This window comes from Molothrus ater, chromosome 12 (assembly GCF_012460135.2).
Source record: "Molothrus ater isolate BHLD 08-10-18 breed brown headed cowbird chromosome 12, BPBGC_Mater_1.1, whole genome shotgun sequence".
Classification (NCBI taxonomy): Eukaryota; Metazoa; Chordata; class Aves; order Passeriformes; family Icteridae; genus Molothrus; species Molothrus ater.
The window spans coordinates 13023765-13044871 of record NC_050489.2 but is presented as its reverse complement, the minus strand read 5'-3'; the positions used below and the strand labels follow the sequence as shown (position 1 = coordinate 13044871).

The window sequence follows — 21107 nt, the reverse complement described above, 5'->3', positions numbered from 1 at the left end:
CAGCAGTGTTTGCTGGCCTAGAGCAACACCCCATTGCGTGCCTGAGTTCACGACAGCGCTTTGCCTTTGTGCTCTGGCACCCAAACCAGCAGGAGGGAGGGGGGACCCACTGCACGGCTGGCACTGACACCCACGCTCACCCCAAACAGAGCCACAGAGGGGAAAAAACACCCTCCTTAAAATGCTGCACGTGATTGCTGCCTCCCTATGCACCAGTATAATGGCACATTGATAGAGCTGCCAGAGAACCTTGGTAAAAACAATTTAAAGAGGAGGAAAAGGAGGTCGTCACATTCAGAATGGCATGATCCCTGCTTGAGTGCTGCTTTTTAGAGCCCTCCTTGGCATGCAGGGCAGGGACGTTGCTGCCGGCCAGAGCTTGGCCAATGCACAAGGAAATGCCAACTGGGATGTGTCTGCCAGCTCTCCTAGAAATAAATGGATCTGTGCCTCAAACCAGTGGCCTTTGCAGGGAAGGAAGAGCTGTTTTTCCAGTGCATCCTCTCCCAAACCTGCTTCTTGCTGGGATGGAGGTGATAATGTCCCAGTGCAGCTGATGGATTCAGGCACCATCAGAGAGCACTGTCTATTTACAGCACCCATGAGGGTTATCATGTTAAAATATTGCTTAAACCTAAAATAACTTAAGAATTTCTAAAGTCATGACCTTGACCCAGGGTTTCCCTATCCAGCCTGTGTCCAGGCAGGGAGTGGGCACTGCAGGGAGATCTATGAGGGTCTGTATACCGAAATCCACTCCAGGATGGCGACCAGCATCAGTGTTTACACTGTGGCTCTGTGAGGATTTGCCCTCTGTTTCTCTCATCTCCAACCTCCTCCCAGTGCCCCAATGGCTGGATTCTGTAGGTTCCAGTACACAGTCCCACAAAGCAGCAGTAATGATGTTCTGAGGCTGTGCTTTTGACTTCATGGGACATTTTAACTCTGGGTTGGGTTTTACTGCCTTGGAGATCTCTCAGTTGGAGATACTCCTGGCGAGGTGTGAGTGAGGGTGTGCACGGCAGCCGGCAGGCAGCAAAGGGTACAGTGAGGGCTCTGGGGACAGAGAGGGGACAGCCCTTGGCCACAGCTGGGTGCTGACCCTGCAGAGAAGCTGGGACTGAGATGGCAGTGCGGGTCTTGGAGGCCACTGCAACTGCCCAGGAGAGCAATTACTTCTATCCTCCTGTCCCCGGTGGCCCCCAGTTCTCCTGACCTGTACAAATACCTCCCCTAGTTCCACACAGCGAGCTCACCCCCACCTCTGCAAACAGTCCCCTACATGCCAAACTGCCTCTCAGCTCTTCTGACCTCTGCATTTGCCCCCCGGCCCCCTAATCCTACCCCAGCTCTCCCAGATGGACTCTGATATCCCCAGTTGCAGCCCGCACCTCCCCGTATCTCTGTGAGAGCCCCGAACCTCCTCCAGTCCTACACTTCAGTTGATCCCTGACCTTTGCAGCTGCCCCGCAGTCCTACCCCATCTCCCCCACTGCCCCCAGTCCCTGTGCCGTGCTCCCCCAGTCCCTCTGCCCTGCTCTCCGGTCCCATCTCCCCCATTGCCCGCGGTCCCCTCCGCGCTCCCCTCTCAGATCAGCCGCCGCCCCCTCCCGGCCCCACAGCGCCCCCCCGCGGCCGCCCCTCGGGCCGCGCCCCTCCCGCTGACGCGGCGCCTGCGCGTGCGCGCGTGCGGTGCCGGCGGATCCGCGTCCGGCGGCGGCCCCGCGGCCCGGCCAAGCCCGGCTTCCCCCGGCGTGCCCCCCCCCCCCCCCCCGCCCCGCGGCCCCTCGCCCATCATGTTGGTGCCCGTGTTCACGCTGAAGCTCAACCACAAGATCCTGCCCCGCATGGTGGCGCTGGGCCGGTACGACGGGACGCACCCCTGCCTGGCGGCCGCCACGCAAGCGGGCAAGGTAACGGGGCAGGAGCAGCCTCGGCGGCTGCGGCGCGGCCTGGCCCGGCCGAGCAGCCCCGGCGGCCGCCGCGGAAGCCGCGCTAACCCCGCCAGCTCCCCTGGCAGGGCTGAGCCGAGCCAGGGGCAGGGGGCTCGTTCCCCTCGCCCTGCGCAGACCCGCGGCGGGGCCCGGGGACGCGGTGCTCGAAGCCTCGCTCGGCTGCAGCAGGGAGCTTGCAAAAAAGCAGGTGACGAAATTGAGCAGTAGCAGAGGTGCCCAGAGAGGCTGAGGAGTCTCCAGCCCTGGGGAAATTCAAAAGCTGTCTAGACACAATCTGGAGTAACACGCTCTGGGGGGGACCCTGTTGGAGCAGGAGGTTGGACTGGGTGACTTCTGTGGCTTCTTCCAGCCTGAACCAGTTTACAAACCCAAGTTGCCACGGAAACTCACATTTTCTAGCAGACAGCGGGATTCTTTGAAGCCAAAGGTTTTGTCGTGCAGTTGTCAGAGCAGTGAGCCTTGGCACTGTTACAGACCAAGCTCTGTGCTGATAACGGGGCTGAGGTTTCTGTGGGTGATGCACAAACAGCCTGACGGGAACAGAGAGCATCCTGTGTGCTCTGTTCGAGTAGGAAACATAAACAAAACAGGATTAAGTACAACCTGCCTAATAAAGCATAGGTTGAAGCATAAACCCACAGAGGCACTTAGGTTGTAAATACAAAGAGGGTTCATCTGTGATGTTTCCCAGCGTTATTAATTTGATTTTGGCACCTTTAGGAACAGCATAGAACAAGGGCTTGTCTGAGGGACAGACTGCACAGCCAGAAAGCAAACTGTTGAGCCTCTGACTTGGCTCCAGGCAATTGCAGTGACTGAGCATTGGTCAGTGAAAGTAAAACCATATTTATCATTCATCCTTTTAAAATTAACCTTGCTCACCTACAGATGGAGGTTACAGATATGTACCAGGTAAATTGTCTTAAATGTTTGGGATGTTTTGCAAATACTGCTACCATCTGGAGGTAATTTGTTTAGTTTGTTGTTGCTCCCTTTGGTTTCCTATTTTTGCCTTACTCCGAAGACTTGTCAGTTGTCATTTTCAGAAACAAACAAAACAGTGATGTTGCAACTCCACTGGCCAGAGCACTGTTTTTCCTGCCATTTCCCTTTTCCTAGTATAGTTTAAAGAATAACTGTGAGAAATATTGTCAGTAAAACCTGCAGTCCTCATTTAGGCTGAGTGAATGCCTTCCTCCTCATCACAGTTGTTTCCAAACAATAGTCTGTTTGTATACAAACAGATACATTGTTGTATTAATATTTTTATCTTTGTTTCTACAGGTTTTTATTCACAATCCTCATGCCCGAGGACAGAGAATAAACACAAACCGAATGGTGCAAAGTAACCAAGATTCAGACATTTCTCTTCTGAACATTAATCAGGGGATCACTTGTCTGACTTCAGGGGTGCTGAACCCTCAGCTAGGTTATGATTGTCTTCTGGTTGGAACACAGACTAATTTATTGGCTTATGATGTGTACAACAACTCAGATTTGTTTTACAGAGAGGCAAGTTGATTTAAATGTCTGCTTCTTTTATTATCTCCATAATTTTCTGTTTCTTTGAATTGTAAAGATTACAGCTTTTACATTACTTTGTCAACTAATTATGTGTCTGTGCTATGCATTTTTCCTACTGCTACATTCAGAGTGTTTTGTCTCTAGAATATCTGCAGTATTTCAAAATTAATATATTAAAATTTACACTCACACATACAGATACACATTGCATTCATATGTCCCATCACCTAGCAAGACCAACTTAAAAAAAATAATAGACATTCAGAGCTCAGCTAAACTGACAGTGATAATGTCGGAAGCTCTCTTCTTCACTTGTGTGGTCTGATGTATTCTTCTTGTCTGCTGTTTCTTTTTCCTTTAATGCTTCTCTGCAGGTTTCTGATGGAGCCAATGCAATAGTTCTTGGGAAGCTGGGAGATATTTCACCTCCACTTGCTATTATTGGTGGAAACTGTGCCCTGCAGGGCTTTGATTATGAAGGCAATGACCGTTTTTGGACGGTAAGGCCCTGCATAATAGTTTTGATGTTATTAGAAGATTCTTTCAATGGCACTAAATCATCTTGATTTTCTTTTAATATGATAACTATTAATTTAGTTGTTGATTGTTCTTAAATTATCTCAGGCCTTAAACTGTATTTTGGCCATGTATTCAGTGCACTCAGATGTTATTTGAACACTGATTGTGTCAATTGTTCTGTTGCAGTTGAGATAATAAAAATAATTCAGCTTCTGACAGCTATGGCCATCACTGAGTGCTGTCCTTCTCTTTGCAGGTTACTGGGGACAACGTTCGTTCGTTAGCACTGTGTGACTTTGATGATGATGGAAAAACTGAGGTTTGTAACCATTTACACATGACTTCAGCTGTTCTTGTGGTGAAATGATAATAAAAAAACTTAGATTATCAAATACAACTGACTCGCATCACCAGTTAAAATTTCTCATTTTTCTTTATGCCAAGAGCAATACAATGAAATGCCTGTGATCATCAGTTGGCAAGGCCTCTATTTCAGTGGTATTTCTTGAATATGCTTATGAACTTTTTTAAATTTCACAGAAACAACTTGCAAGCTTACACATAAAAGTGAACTTTTAGAAAGCTATCCTTTTGAAGAGCTTCACTTACACTTGGTAAAATTGAGAAATCTGTCTTCATGTCCAGCCCTTCTGTTTCCTTACAGGGACATGGGGAAATGGAATACTCTTTGCTTTTCTGATTTAAAATGACAATAACTTGTAACACACAAACCTGCTGATAATGGTGTGAGACAAACAAGAGGAAACAGCTGCCATTCTGATCATACAGGCTAAAAGAGATTGGTGAAATTCTGAATTTGTATGGCATTCTCTTTTGGAAATGTTTCTTCATCCCAAATGAACAACTGTGCTTCTGAATATGAATCTTTAAGAAGAGTAATAGCTTCCTAGTATATACCAGATGCAAATCAATATGAAGTTAAATCATTATGCTAAAAATACTTACTTTTGTCATTTGTCTTAAGACTTGAAACATAATTACCTGAGCTTCTTTGTTTAGTTCCTGAAAAGTCCTCATTTGGAATATCCAATTGGACTATGTAATAGTGATGGGTCAAGGGCCTTGACAGTTTTAATGTGTTTTTTATAAGCACTAAACTGATACAGGCCCTGCTTGATTGGGATCTTTAGGAAGTGAAACGGTTTCAAGTTTTCAAATCAATTTCTGCACAGTTCCTCTTTGTATTTTTTTAATGTGCTGAGAGGTGTTTATAGAAACTGGAGACAGTGTCAAGGGATTTAGAAACCAGGAAACTGATCTATGACACTAATTGCAAATGGTTTGCACTTGTGCTTTTAAGTGGGTTTTGCTATATTTTTCTTCTCAATAAAAGTTCATTCTCGGCAGTTGGTGCTACTTTGGGCTGAGTAGAGCTGGATACAATATCTGACTAACTTGTTGAGCCAGTTACCCTAACGTGCATTTACTGAGATGTTTTCAAGGTTCTTTTTGATCTTAATTATCTAGGTGATTTTAAAGGGTTTTTCTTATTTATTTACTTTTATTTGTGGCTTTTGTGAAACTGCCTCTGGTTTAAAACTAAAGTTCTGAGAAAATGCAAGAAGAAACTTCCTAAATTATCACTTTGTATCTTACCTGCTAAATAACTATGTTAGCTTCATTTCTGTTCTTTCCACCCAGTAAAAACAAGTTTACACTTAAAATATACTGATTTAAAAACTGCATGAATATACTTTTAGTAGCTAACAGAACAACTTGTCACTGCCTTCCTCAGGAGTTTTGGATTGATGAAGGTTACTTTCTGCCATCTGGCAGAAGACTCGTGGAGCAGAACTTAGACTTGCTCTCTCAAATTTCTGTCCAGTGGAATGGAAGTCACTGAGGTGGACGGGGTGAATCAAACTAACAAAAAAAATCTAGGCACCTCTGGAAAACACAGCATCACCAGTAATTGCTTCAGGATTGTGTGCTTTCTGGTTGCCTTTTGCTGATGGTTGCAACTTGGCCAAGAAATCTGTGCTTCTTAAATGTGTTAATTGTTGCAAATAATTTCAATAGCTGCAGTAGACTTAGCTTGGTATGATTTAGGTTGACATAATCTGAAGCATCTTTACTTGGGAAGAAAAAAAGCCTTTAATATTTTTAAAAATCCAACTTTGTTATGGATTTGTATCTCTTTTGCCAAGTAAAGATGAAGGGCTCATGGGTTTCAGTGGGGAAAAGTACTACCAGGTTTCAGACTTTGATTTGTAATTCTGTTTTTCATTGATTTGGTGGGTGACTTTGTGGACAAGGCACCGAGCAGATCTGTTCCTTGGGTTTCTCAATTTGCAAAAGAGAACCTGACAATTGTCATGATCTTCAGTATGAACTTCTCCACTGGGCTCCTTTCCAATTAATGCTTTCTACCTGGTGAACTAAGAAACAGTAAAAGAACTAAAATGTAGGAAATACTAAGGAGTGAGGATGCAGAAGACCCAATTCAATGCCTATTGGTATAATCATTTACAACAAGACAAAGCTGATTTTACTTCTACTTGGCAGTAGTGGCAGCCACCACTTAGGCTGGAGAAGCAGAGATGGTTGATACTTGGATTCATTTGGGTTGGTTTGTTTGTTTGTCTTGGGGTTTTTTTGTGTGCGTTTGTTTGGTTTTTTTTTTTAATGAGGGATCTTCAGTGCAACACTTGCAACGTGTCATAGATCTGTTAAAACCTCTTCATTGCTACACTTAAAGTATTAATTTGTGTATTAATTAATCCTCTGGATCCTGGTGCTTGCTTCCTTAGCTTGAATAATTATTTTTAAGGAGCACTTTTTTTTTTTTTCAGCTTCTTGTTGGCTCTGAAGATTTTGACATCCGTGTATTTAAGGAGGATGAGATTGTGGCAGAAATGTCAGAGACAGAGGTAAATTATTTCTGGCTAATGTTTATTATAGTTGCTGACAGAGCTGAAAGTGTTGTTGTACTCTAAAGCTTTTCTGGTTCAGATTTATTGTGTAGTTAAGTAATTGCTTAACTATTTGGCACAGTATCTACTGTGCTAGAACTGTGAAAGTTTGAGTTTAATAATGTCTTTTATTATTAAGGCGGCTTTTGCTTTGTTTATTTATAAATCCGTCACCCCACTGAGAAAAGTGCCTATTCCTGGCTGACAGTCAGGAGCCTGTGCAAGGGTGATTAAGGTTGCTGCATTGTGATTGAAGCTCTTAGTGTCCTCTGAGTAAAAGGATGTCTTCTGCAGTTTTCCTCAAATATTTTTGATGCAATCTTGACGATGTAACTTGTCCCTGTGTGTACATCCAGACAGTGCATGGCAGGGTAGAAGGGGAATGCCCAGGCAAAACTGGAAGATTATGTTGCAATTGGAGTTACACACTGGCTATATAAAAAGAGCTGTGTTGACTAAAGTAAGGTATGGGGGCAGATATGTTTACAGAGGGATAGGAGTAGCTGTAGGAGTTGCTGTTTAGCATAAGAACTGAGAGAAGATGCCCACTGATTTTGGTTTCTAGGAAGGGAGTAAAATATCCTTATCACTGCATTAAAAGTGTTCTCAGTCCTTCACAGCCCTTCTGGACCCAAGGTAGAGTAAGGTCACAGGCCGTTGTCCTTTAAGATCTGAGGCCTCCCTGCTGCCCAAGATGGGACTAAAAGGCTTAGCTAATAAACCACTTATGAGGAGCTATAAAAGACAAAGCCAGGCACTCTTCCAGAAAAGGAGGTTGTTGCTATCACTACAATTAGAACTGGGCCTGTAATATATCTTGCTCTCTGCAGTGGCTAGTCTGGTCATTAGATATTTCTAGTTAAAGGGATGCTAAAGGTTGGTCACTCTCAAGTGTGCTTTATTTCCAGATCCTCAGTAGAATTGTTTTAAGTTCACACCTGCAGTCATAGGAGGCCTATTATGATTCTACTGTTCTAACATAAAAGGACACAGTCAAACCTAAACCTTTCTTTTTAGGAAGGTAAATTCAGGGACCAGTGTCTTTGTACATTATGTTTGGTTTGGAAGTCCTGGGTAGTTTTCATTTTCTGTGTTTAATCCCTTACTCTGGTGAAGCTGAAGCTGTAGACTGTTGTGATTCTTACAAATAGACAATAGGTTTGGGTTTATTGTTACCTTTGAGTTTCTGACTGTTGCTGTGGTCTTCTGTCCTTACTGGGTGCTTGTAATTTAGTTTGATACTTAGGAAAGACTCAGCAGAAGATTGTGAGAGGAAAGGATAAAGGGTTTGGAAACAAAGTGTTGTGGTAAAACATCCAAGGGGCACAGTCAGATGAGTTTAGATAAAATGTTGGGGAAGAATTTAATTGAAGGAAGTCTCCTGTGCTACGTTGTACAGAAGACCAGACAGATGATTGCAATTGTTCCTCCTGAAATTAAAATCTCTAGTCTCAGTGTGTGGAAAAACCTGCATTTCCAAGCCCTGAGAAGCTTAGCTCAATGAGGAATGGGTTTTAAAAGGAGTGAGAAACAGGCCAAGTTATGACTCTCAGGTCTTTCTCCAGAGCTTGTTCAGGCAGGACACCTAGCCTGGTGTTCAGTTGTGTTCCAAAGAAGTCCAACTGTGGCAGTTTTTAATTTTTATCTTACTAGTACTGGGCAAAGATTTTCTACCAGTAATATCTCCGGGGCTTTCCTAACCCAGGCAAGTTGAACCTTTGGCATCATCAGCTCCTTAAGCTTAAGGAATATTGTGTGTAGTTTCTCAATGCTAGTGTGTTAGCACTGATGACCACAAGAATCCTATGAGCAGTTGTTTTGCTGTCTGTGGTAGGAAATAGTTGGTCAAAGTACACAGTTTGAGGGCAGTTCTGCAATCCTTGCTGAAGTGTCTCCTAACACTGGAAATAGAGCTTGTGTGAGGAAATCCTGCAAGGCCTTCCATGATTTCAGACTGATTCTTAAAAGTTATTAGTTCAGTGCTTCCTACAACAGGCTTACTTACCACTTAAGCAATGTAGGACTCATATGACAGATGTATAGCCTGTTCCTGTTAGCTGAAGTTGCACAAGTTCTCACTCCTGTGTCCTCTGTCTCCCTTCTTTCCCCTGCAGACCATCACTGCCCTTAGCCCCATGTATGGCAGTCGCTTTGGCTACGCTCTCGCCAACGGCACTGTTGGAGTTTACAACAAGGCAGCGCGCTACTGGAGGATTAAGGTTAGTCCATTGTTGGAGTATCATCACTGCAAGCTTGAAGGCTGCCTGGAGACTTGGTATCTAATTCCAGGTCATTCTGATGTTACCCTTAGGAGAACTTTGCTGAGCAGAGAACTTAATGTAATTTTGTTCTTACAATATCTCCCTGTTTTTATAGGTTCTTATAAAATACCAGGTCAATTCCTGAAGTACTTTTGGGCTGTTGGTGGTGGTTTAAACAACAGGGATACAACCATACAACTAGGGATTCTTCAGCTTAGCAAGAGACATTTGAGTTAGTGTTAGAAAATCCTCTGGCTGAATCAATAAACTTTTTCAGAAGCTGAAATCTTACATTGTCTATGTTCAAGGTTAATTTTTCTCATCAATAGCAACTTCCTGCTCCAGCAAATCAGTTTGCCAAGATCCTTTCCTGATGCTCATTTTGATATTCTTAATATAATACAGAACAGTATATTTAATAGTAATAAGAAGATTCCTTGAGAGGTGGCAGGAAGAGGCTCATGGTTGTCCTCAGTAGTCTAACTTTATGACCATATTGAGGCCCTGATACTTTTTTTTTTCCCTAGAGGATTTGGTTTTTTACACTTTGTTTTTGTGAGTTCTAATCATCTGCTTGGATGGAAATGTATTTAAAGGAACTATCAAGTGCTTTAAAAGCAGTGTACTCGATTAGTAGTGCAAGGGCTAAGATGTCACATGTATCTGTGACCTTAGTGATGCTGAAACTTCCTGTTAAGAGGCATAATTGTACTCCTTTCTGTACTCTCTGTAGTCTCACAGTCCATTGTTTTTCAAGTGGCAAGCATGTGAAGTTTAGAGAACATACCCAAGCTTAATTTGTTCTTTCTTTTCTGCCCTCAGTCAAAAAACCAAGCAATGAGCATACATGCATTTGACCTGAACTCTGATGGAGTGTGTGAGTTGATCACTGGCTGGTCTAATGGGAAGGTGAGTTTATACAGGGAGAAAATGAGGAGCTGTAGATATGGGGGCTGTGTTTGAACAAGGCTGTTAAGTTATCTGATGAACAACAACCAAAAAATAAAAAAGACTTAGAAACCTGAGCACTGCAGATCTATTGCAATAAACCTAGTTTGGCTTCTGAGTCTTGTGCCAAATGCAAGATCAGAGAAAAGCTGCTTCCCCTGCTTAGCTCAGAGTCAATTGCTGAGGTGTGGCAAGTTGTTTCCATGGCAGCAGAGATCATATGCCACATCCTGGAGTTCTTGAATGTCTCTATTCAGGTGTGTCTTGGGGACATGTGAATGATCCTCTGCAGTGTGTTCTGAATGTTCCCAAACCACTGGGAAGACAAAGCAGTTATGTAACAGGAGAGCAGCGTCGGCCTTGACTGTGGCAGGATTAATCAAGCATTATTTCATTTTATGTAGAGCATTCTATACAGCTCAGTTTTAGTCTTTTAAGCCTGTTCCTTGGTATTCCCCTTTGCCAGAAATGACTGTTTTAACTGCCACATCTCTCCTGGATGCAGCTTGCCAGGTTTTTCTGTAAAGCTGTGCTTTTTTCTTCACACCTCTTATTACTCTCATTAGCCTGCAGCACTTTAATAACTTCATATCAAGCTGGCAGTCCAGAGCCCTGATGTGTTGTAACTTACATTGGATTAGATGTGTAACATTGTCAAAGAGAGAGCTGTGGTGGTGAAACAGCAGGCCAGAGGCCTTACAAACTGAATCCTGACTTCAGCCGACAGAATCCGTGAGAAAGCTGACAGCTCTTCATGAGAGCAGAGTCCTGAAGCAGTGAAAAACAACATGTTTTCCTTGAGAAAGAACTCTAGGACTGTAGAAAACAGCCTGCTTTCCCTGAGAAAGAACTCTAGGACTGTGAAAAACTCTAGCCACCTGTATAAACTATTTTTACACCGTTAGGCAGGAAAATGAAAGCTGTATGTCACAAACAACTCATTCTGCACGTACACACCAGCAGATTGAGTGACCAATCAGTACAGGGTAACAACTTGTTACTGCCCAGTTGGGGATAGACAGGGGATGTTCTTTAAAAACTCTGTATAAAGACATGGGTGAATAAACCAGGATCTTTCCTCTTTGCTCCATAAATGTGTGCCCTGCATCTTCTTTACTGAGCTCCACAGCAACAGAGAACATCTCCTTGCTTTGCTCCTGTTCTTTTCCACTGGTAGTCCCTACCCAATTTGTTGGTCTGAAACAATCCATAACTCCTAGAAAGAGTAATGCTGTGACCTGTGCTTTGGAAATTACACAGTGCATGGAACTGAGCCCACCTCACCCTTCTTATCGAATGAAAGATAATTGAAGGTTGTGGTATTTTTGTATAAAAATAATTCACCACACAACAGCTGCAGCTGAGAGGAGAGGTTGTAAATACTGCATTAAAGTTATTTCTGGTTTAGTCCCATCATTCCTGCATCATATGTGCATAACCTTTCCAGTGCAGATTTGCAGTTCCTTTTATTTCCTTCCTTTTTTAGTTTTGTGACTTAGGGAAGCATCTCTGAAGAGAAGTTCCTTCTAGCTCCTTCTAGAGTCTGCCTAGAGGTCATTTCTTGGTAATACTTTTTTTCATGTGCGGTGTTTGGATGAGCAGAGCTGCAGCTTCCCCTGCAGTTCTGTGAGCAGAGCTGGCTTTCAGTTAACAGCTCAGAGTATAGCATGACACGTGTTTTGGAGTTGGCTTTTCTCTTCATGCTGAGGCTTGGAACTTTTTGTTTTTCCAGGTTGATGCACGCAGTGACCGGACTGGGGAGGTCATCTTTAAGGACAACTTTGCTTCCTCGATTGCGGGACTGGTGGAGGGGGATTACAGAATGGATGGGAGCACCCAGCTAATCTGCTGCTCAGTTGATGGTGAAGGTAGAAGCATTGTTAATGATATTAATGTAGTACACAGCAATATCAGGCACATCACATCATCTCAGATTAGCTAAACATGGTTTTGGTTCCAACGTTTTGTGTGCCAAATTCCCTTTGCTTTATGTGCAGTTGAGGGAATTTTGAGTTACGCTATCTGCAAACAGGATTTTGAATATTGCCTTTTCTGTGAGAATCAGCATGTGTTTCATTATGATCCAAGAAACCATCAAAATTCATTTGTCTAATGGAAGAAACCCCATCCTAATGCAAAGATAATGATATTCAGTACAGACTCTGGTTCTTCAGGCTACATTATAATAGATGTATGTATAGGAAATCTTTTTTCTGTGTTTTAATTCTTTGGCCGCTTTAAAGTAGGTAAAGGTGTTTAAGAACTAAGGGTGTGTGTGTTTTGGTTTTCTTCTGCAGATGAAGAGTTTTTATATTAGAAATTTTAGATGTTAACGGCGCTTTGTTTCCTGGAAAATGCTATCCTGAGACTGGAGAAGTGGTGGATTTATCCCACCATGCATTCAAGAAGTCAGACCTTGTTATTGTGAGTGGAAATAAATATGATCACAGATGATTTAAATAAGCTCAGTATGAATTTACAGGGATGGCTCCAGGAAAGACACTGGTGTGATTATCCGACTCCTTGGCGTCAGTGGCCTGAGACAAGCAGGTCTGGCACAACCCATTTGAAACAAAAGCCTGTCCTTGTTAAATAGCAGTGTGTTTTGCTGACTGTCTTAATCACAGGCGGTGGGGATTTGCTGCATTTCGGCTTCAGCCTATAAACCTTTTTCCCAAGCTTATGGAAGGGGAGCATTGTAAGCAGTTCTGGATAACCTTGTCCTACAGAGTTGTGTAGGTTGGTATCATGAACATGATCATCCTTTTCTGATGTGTCCACTCTAGACAAGCCTTGCACGATGGGGATCCCTTCAGGCCTTAGTAATTAGTGTGGCTGGGGTTATATAGAGAGTGTTATTAGAGTTCTGTTTGGGACCAGCATCCTTTCACATGAGGTGTTCTGTGTTGCAGTGGTTTTTGTCTTGCTCTCATTTTAAATGAATGATTCACTCAGAAATAATAAAGTGTGTCCTTTCATTGGAGGGCAGTGTGCAAGCTGAATGATTTCAAGTTCCAGGTAACTTTTTAGAGGGCAGCAGTCATTTGCAGTCAGGCAGCATATTCTTCCCAGGTAGAAGATTTTTGTCCCTGGCTTTCATTGTCAGAGCTGCAGTCAGGGTACACAGCCTTAGAGCAAAATGAAAGTTGTCTCATCACCTGTTCAGGTCCTCTGTCTCCACTGACAGAGGTATTTCCATAACTCTGTGCTCCACTGGGCTACTGGGAAACAAGTCTGACTCCTTGAAGTGAAGTATCCCTTGATTTGGGGAAAAGCTAATGTGGGTAAATCTTGTTTACTGGCTGATAAATAGTGACTTACAGCCACTTCCAGACAGCAACAACTCCTCTGACCAGCTCTAGAAATCCAGGAACACATTTTATTAATTTTGCATAATTGTAAACTTGCCTAAGCACCTTAAAGAATGATTGCAGTGGGAATCCTCTTGCAAAAGGACTGGGTGCTGCACTTGTCTGGTCAGGTGAGTACAGCTTAAAGACAGGTTGGAAATTCACCTTTTTTTTTTTTTTTTAAATATGCGGTTCTCTTGCCTCAGTCACCAAGAAAGCGAGAGACTGTGGGTCTAAATCAATGCTCAGGTTTTCAGCTGAATGCTACTAGCTGAAGACCAGAACTGCAGAGGTGGTACAAGGGAGTCATGTAAGAGAAACTGAAGTTCTGGGCAGGCTGTTAAAGTCTTTGCTGAAATGGACTATGTTTTGTTTTTGTACAGTCCGAGGCTATCTGCCAGGAGGGGAGGAAATGAAAGGGAACCTAATGGATACAAGTGCTGAGCAGGATCTTATCCGAGAACTTAGTCAAAAGAAACAAAATCTTCTGCTGGAATTGAAAAATTATGAGGAAAATGCAAAGGTACTGCTTAAATAGTGTGTAGGGCCAAACCACACCTTGGTGTTGGGATAAATCCAGAGTAATCTGGGAAGCGGTTGTGGGGCAGTCCAGACAAGTCAGAGCTGTAGCTTGTCAGGATGCAGTGAGATTGTCTGCTGGGGGCTCCTGCCTCTGCATTTGGCTTGCTCCCTGTGCAAGTCCAGGACTTGCTTTTTGTATTTTAATAATGCTGTCTTTGCTTCTTCCAGAGCAAAGTTGTGCTTAGAACTGGATTCTCTTCAGCCCTGTGCTTTGGCTTATGACTGAAAGTTGTAGTTTTCAGTACATAAACCATCTTGGGAGTCTGAGGGGATTGTGTGAGAGGATCAGGGAGCACTGCCAACATGTAGGAATCACACTTGATAGTGAACGTTGCAAAAAATAGTCTGAAGAAAGAGCAAACTCACCTTTTGAACAGCAAATTACCACCATGGCAGAAGCTTGGAATTCTGTAAGATTGTGTTTAAAACTGACATATGTGAAGTGTTTTTTGAGTAAAGGTTTGCATACAGAGTTGAGGTCCATCCCTAGTGAAGCACTCAAACATGTTGTAGCCCAAGTGTCCACAGCTCCATGCCTCATCCAGCCACCACTCGTAGCTAGTTGGAAGTGTCTGGGAATTGTTGTAATACAACCTTCCTCTGAAAGAAAAGAGAACTGACTTGTGTATATGTTTTCTAGGTTTTTTTGAATGAAAAACTTGAAATTATGATACTGATGGGTGGTATGATGTGTTTTGTAACAGGCTGAATTGACCACTCAGTTGAAGGAAGCTGATGGGCAGAGAGGTCTGATTCCAGCAAACACCCAACTCCAGACAGCCCTCTCAGTTAATCTGGGCTCTGACAGCCAGTCTGCCCATGTGGAGCTGTGTATTTCCACCACAAATGGTGAGTGGTAACCTGCAACCATTGATATTCACTTCATGTAAAACAATGCAAATTTTTAGTTATATTTAGCTGGTGATTTGAATGTCTCCTCTTTATTGTCTGTAACGTCCCTTTTGTGGTTTCTTTCCTTTCAAGAGTTTTGAATCAAGCTTTGTTCCTTGGATGAGTCTTAGGGGAGAGGAGTTTGATGGAATTTGTTTCTTATTATGTGTTATTTTCTGAGGCAATTAACATTTAACTTGGATGAAACCAGCCTTGGATGAAAACTGCAGGGTGATCCCTGCAGCATTTCTTGTGTTGATTGTAAACACCAACCCACAGCTGCATTAGTGAGGGTGTTGCATGAATGCAGCTGGATCTCAGCTGGCTTTACATGCAAAACTGGAATTACCCCAAGACAGTAAATTCACCTTGCACCAGGCATACATAGGATGCAGTCAGGTCCAGATAGTCCTGGTCACCTGGGATATTTTAACGATTCAGAGTAGTGATGTAAGGAGTTGAACATGCTTAATTCTGAAAACAGTGGTGGTTTGTTGCCAGAGGATAGCTTTTAATTTGGGAACTGCTTTTTCTTCCTGTTGCTAAGACACAATCATCCGTGCTGTGCTGATCTTTGCTGAGGGCATATTTGAAGGAGAGAGCCATGTGGTCCACCCCAGTGTCCAGAACCTCTCAGGCTGTGTTCGTGTTCCCCTTACTCCACCCAAAGATGTCCCTGTGGATTTGCACATCAAAGCCTTTGTGGGGTACCGAAACAGGTGAGTTGATGGTGTGATCTCTGCTGGTCTCCAAACTGTGGGACCAGGAAGCAGCAATAATGTGGCTTCATGCTTGTCCCATGGGAAGTGCACCGTTAATTCCTGTGTGTCCTATTTCTCTGTCTTAATGAAAGGAGAGCTGGGATGCTTTCTTAAAAGTATTGATGCACCTGTGGTGCTGAGTTCTTTTCCAGACAAAGTCTAAATGCTCTGGAGTCACCATGATCTGTTGTGTTCTGGTTCTGCTTTTAGGGACGGAATACACATTTTTCCAGGAGATGCCTTACTGAGGGAATCAACAGATGCAGAGACTCTGTCCTGTCATCCCTAAGGGGCTGGGCCCTGGATGGTGGCTGCTCTGGATGAAGTACTTGAGCAAGCCTGGAGACCACAGCTTTGTTTCTCAGGCTATAAAGTACTCCTGAACCCATTTGGCTTCAGGGCAAATAGAAAGGAACACATGCTTGATTTCAATACAACATTTTTCCAATCTCCCATAGAAATCTCTCCATAGAAAATGAAACATCTTTTCATATACCCTTGAAAACAACTTTCTTCCTGCTCACATCTGCCAGAGCTGTTGGTGCCTGAGGAGGCTGCATTCTTTCCCTGAATAGGGAGGCATATTTTGAGAGCTAGCCACCCACTGCAAAAAAACTGTATGGGACTGAATTCCCTTTCTGTTTTCTCTATTTGCCTTTATTATTGCTTTTAATAAGACTTCACTGACCTTGTAAAGAAAATACCCAATCATATAGTAAAATTGTAAATGTATTAGCCTAGAGAGTATCCTTCAGTGGATTATTGAAAATTACAGCAATGGAGAGGAATCATACAACCTCGCGATAAGCCTGGAATTTCCAAGTTTCAGTGTTTCTTCTGGAGAAGGAGTAAGCAGCTGATTATGTACCTGAAAACTGTGGATGTTAGTCCTCAGCTAAAAAAGAACCAGGAACCATTGCAATAGGTGAATCCTTGCTATGTTATTAATTCTCTGTTTTTCTGTTGGGTTGCTTCCAGCACACAGTTCCATGTGTTTGAGTTGACAAGACAGCTTCCTCGCTTTTCCATGTATGCCCTGAGCAGCCCAGACTCGGCCACAGAGCCCCTGAGCTTTGTTAACTGTACCATGAATGAGAGGCCACAAAGGGTGAGTTTCTGCTCTTCTTCCTGGTTTCAAATCTTGCATAAATGGAGGGTTTGCAGTCAGCTTGAGATTCCCAATAGAAAGGAGAAATTATGCAGTGAACTGCACTACTGGCCTTTGGAGTCTGTGTATTTCAAGTCAGCCCTGCTTTTTTCTGTCTTTAAAAGATGACTCAGTTCAGGCACTCCAAGCATCAGGAATTCATTCCTGCAGGAACTAAAGGCCTGAGATCAGAGGGTGTTTCAGATATTATCTTGTTTGCTGTGTGCATGCTGATAGCAGGAGACCTGTAGTGAGTGTTGAATTTTGTAAATGAGCAGAGAACAGGAAAAAGGCAGCACAGTGCTCAGGTAGTGGCTCAGTTTCATAGCAGTCTCTGATTGATGGATTTGATTATTTTAGAAATATTCAGCTTTAGTGCAAGGATTCAGTTGTCCTCATTCTAAGAAGTCCATGACATGGGGTTATGGGATGAAATTTAGTAAATGAGATTTCCGTGGTGCCCTGAACAGAGTGTTCTGGTGCACATTATTTGCAGGGACATTGTGTGGTTCCCCAGGCTTTACACACAAGGGATGGCTGATGCTCTTAATTTTATTTTTGCAAGATCGTTATGTGGCTGAATCAGAGCTTCTTGCTGCCAGAGGATGCAGAGTTCCAGAGTGCTCCCTTTCAGGTTTGCTTCACTTCCCTTCGTAATGCAGGTCAGCTCTGCATCAAAATCAAGCCTGGTGGAGAGGTGAGTACCTCCCTGGACAAGTGGAGCAGCCCTTCAATGATATTCCAGTAAAACCAGAATACCCAAACTGCCAGGAGGAGGCAGTAAAAGTGAAGGATGACTAAACAGGCAGAGAAAGTACTCATGCTTTTGGAAACTTCTGTGTCTGTTTACTGTCGGTGGGTAAAATTCCAGGGCCTGTTACTGAAGTGAACTGCTTAGCCTGAGGATCTGTAGGAAGGAGACAAATTATTTTCTCACAGAATGGTTTCAGGGAGCCATAATGTGAGGCACAAAGGCTGCCTGTAACTTCTGCCTGTAACTGGCCCTATATGCACAGATGCCTCTCTATCCCAAACCTGAATAAAAGCCCCTTTGAAATCAGTGTGTTCTTGTTTACTGAAAGCTGTAGAGCTCGCCCATGCCCTCTTGATAAAAGGACCTGCTTTGAGCATGAGTAACTGTTGGAGAGGCAATACTGCTGGGCAGTTTCAGATGTTGTGGCATGGAAGAGTGCTAAAGTGCTTTCTTTCCTTTCTGACAGATTTCTATCAACACAGATGATATTGATCTAGCTGGTGACATTATCCAGTCAATGGCCTCTTTCCTGGCCATTGAGGATTTGCAGGTGGAAGCAGATTTTCCTGCCTACTTTGAGGAGCTGCGGAAAGTATTGGTGAAGGTAAAGAGGCTTTGGACATTTCTGAGTAGGGTTTTTTTTTTTATGAGAGGATCTCTAAACTAATTTATCTTTTTTATGGAAATCAGCCCACAATGGCTTGCTGTATATTCTGTGGGACACTCAACTTTCTGTCTGTTTTTGTTCTGTAGAACAGGTCCTTGGACCCATCAGTTGGTTGTTTAGGATAAAGTAAATATGTTATCTGGGAGACTGAGCTCTGGTTTTGGGTCAGCATGTGAGATGTGTATCTCAGTCTGCTCACCCTTTGTGAGGGCCAAGGTGCTGCTCCAGCAGTGGGGAGTGAGGGGAAAGAGGGCAGTGTCAGGGATGCTGGTTGGTTAGGTTGGGATGTTATTTCCTATTGCGCTGGGCTGAGGTTTAGCCTGAACCCTGTGTGCCCAGGGTGCCAAGGACCCTTGCTCATGAGTTGTTTGCCCTGGACAGGTGGATGAGCATCATGCAGTGAATGAGAGGCTCACTGCTGACATGGCTGAGCACTCCAACCTCATCCGCAGCATGCTGGTTCAGGCAGAAGATGCCCGGTTCTTGGGAGACATGTGAGCAGTTGCTTCCTGGTTTGTGTGTTTGGGGTTTAGAATGGCCAGTCTTTGCTTTTCAGGAAGAAAAGGGCACAGGAAAACATTGGTGTGATACAAGATTGCCTAGTTACAATTTTTGATGTAGAATTGTACTTTTGGTGGTCTCACCATGAGCTCTCCTTGAACCTTGTCATGTTCTTTAGGTAGGAAACCAGTCAGGGCAAGGCAACAGGGCAAGGGTAGGGGCTTAGTGTATAGCAGCTTGAATCTACTTCAGGATGGTGAGATATGTTAGAAAAGATATATTAAGGGAAGAAGGCAGGAAAAGCTATCTGTGGTGTGTGAAATTTTGAGAACAGCAAGAAAGAAATTTTTGGTGTCAGGTTTTCACACTGATTTGCTGTTTTCTGCTAATTTCGAGCTTTACTCTGAAGAGCAGCAGTAAAGAGGCCCACTACTGCAGGGCAGTGGTACTTTCACTGGGGAAAGTGGTGCCTCCACTTTGCCTTGTGGATAAAGTAACTGCAAAAATAGGCTGTCCAGGTTTTTTTAGTAAAATAATGAGTATAACCAACATGTCTAGACAAGTCTGTTGTCTTCTATGTGGCAGAGATGCAGGTGACTGTGGTAGCCAACACAACCATGTATTGCTACACCTTTATATTGACAAACCAGGAATGACTTTCTTGTCCTCAGAGATGCAAATAACTGGACTGATTGTTCCCCAGGAAAAACATGAAGACACGCTACAGTGAGCTGTATGACCTGAACAGAGATTTAATAAATCAATACAAAATTCGTTGCAACAATCACACAGAGCTGTTGAATAATCTGAAAGCTGTGAATCAAGCAATCCAAAGGGCTGGGCAGTTACGTGGTAAGTCTGTGTTTTTGAAAGTAGGGAGTCTCAGACCCCCAGAGAGGCACATAAGATATGTCCCAGAGGTCACCTGGGTTAGTTAAGTGACTTCAGGCTTTTTGGCCTGAAGCTCAGTAGAAGTAATTTTTCATTCTTTAGTCATAGCCAGTTATGTGTGACAATCAACTGTGAGTGTCCCATATATTCTGGGATCACAATTCTGTAAAGAACAATTTGAAATAATTTCCACATTTTTGAATGAGGCAGAAATTGATAGTTTTGTTGAACATACTACTTTAAAAATGTTTCTAGAATTACTTCAGTTCTTAGATTATAATTCTGCTTTTTAAAAAAAAAAGCAACTACCATCTTAAGCAGGACTGTTTTATCTGCATTATTAGCCCTGTAGGTCTTCGGGGAGGGAGGTACTTTTTTGTATGTTTATAGCATTCCCCTTCCAACAAACTCTCATAAAACAGAGCTACAGGGGATTTTTCTTTAAAGAAAGGATTTTATTTATGTACTAGAAAAAAGGTGGTGATTCATCATGTGTTAAAAAAGCATTTGAAAGAAACCCCAAAATTTTCAGCCTGGATCAAATAAGTATTTTTACCAGTTTCTTACTCTATAACTGAGTTTTTTTCCCTTTCTTTTCCTTTTTTTTCCTCCTTTCAGTTGGCAAACCTAAAACACAAGTGATCAGTGCTTGTCGGGATGCAATAAGAAGCAGCAACTTCAACACACTGTTCAGGATAATGCGTGTGGGAACAGCTTCTTCTTAGGGAGAGGAGCAGCAGCTGTGCAGAGGCAGTGATTCCATGCACTGAGCAGATAACCGGTAATGGGTGACAAGCAGTTAATTCAGACCCCTACTCCACTGCAGAGTGAAGTAATTACAATGATATTGCTGTAGTTAAGTTGTCAGGTGAGAAATATTACAGAGACCAAAACTCCATGAAGAGACCATCAGAGTTTAAGTGCAGATGTGGTATTTATGTAAGACAGAAGTTCAAACAGTTATTTTTTATTACAGTAATTTATTTATGTATTTAAATATATTTTGTAGTTAAGGCATTGGTCTTTTCCATTAAAACATAGACTGGCTTGACTGATTTTGTTCTGATTTTGTTGGGGAGATGTTTACTGCTAAATTTACGTGTTGAAAAAAACCAACCCAAACAACTTCTCTGATTTCTGCTGCATGGTTCATTTACACTTGAGCTTCCTGTGCTGGAGAGTCTGGGGTTTCACGCAGGGATGCGTGGCTCTCTAGGTAAACTGCAGAGCAGTGCATGAAAACCACCAAAAGATAACATCTTGCTGGCTCTTAAGCCAGAAGATCTTTGACAGATATCCAGTTCCATGATCTGTGCAGGTAGGAAGTGATCTGTTTCATATCCAGCACTCTCCCCACACCTGGATTGCAGAAGGTTTTGCTTCTAGCTACTGGTACTGTGCTACTGCTGGAAAAACTGCAAGA

At 43.1% G+C, this 21107-nt stretch overlaps 1 protein-coding gene across 1 annotated transcript; it reads left to right on the top strand.

Moving 5' to 3' along the window:
* Positions 1-1735: 1735 nt before the first annotated feature.
* BBS2 (Bardet-Biedl syndrome 2) lies at positions 1736-20735 on the top strand. The gene is made up of 17 exons (XM_036390445.2): positions 1736-1913; positions 3240-3467; positions 3854-3979; positions 4255-4317; positions 6812-6889; positions 9046-9150; positions 10015-10101; positions 11873-12008; positions 13874-14013; positions 14777-14921; positions 15511-15682; positions 16703-16832; positions 17437-17568; positions 18092-18229; positions 18674-18786; positions 19497-19645; positions 20303-20735. Exons 1-17 carry the CDS (start codon positions 1797-1799, stop codon positions 20407-20409), a joined length of 2166 nt encoding a protein of 721 aa, XP_036246338.1. The 5' UTR covers positions 1736-1796; the 3' UTR covers positions 20410-20735.
* Positions 20736-21107: the final 372 nt, after the last annotated feature.

Excerpts from the sequence above, each read along its gene's own strand:
- BBS2 (XM_036390445.2), top strand. The coding sequence starts at position 1,797 with ATGTTGGTGCCCGTGTTCACGCTGAAGCTCAACCACAAGATCCTGCCC. Across the intron at positions 3,468-3,853 it reads CAGATTTGTTTTACAGAGAG|GTTTCTGATGGAGCCAATGC; the intron begins GCAAGTTGATTT and ends GCTTCTCTGCAG. Across the intron at positions 6,890-9,045 it reads CAGAAATGTCAGAGACAGAG|ACCATCACTGCCCTTAGCCC; the intron begins GTAAATTATTTC and ends TTTCCCCTGCAG.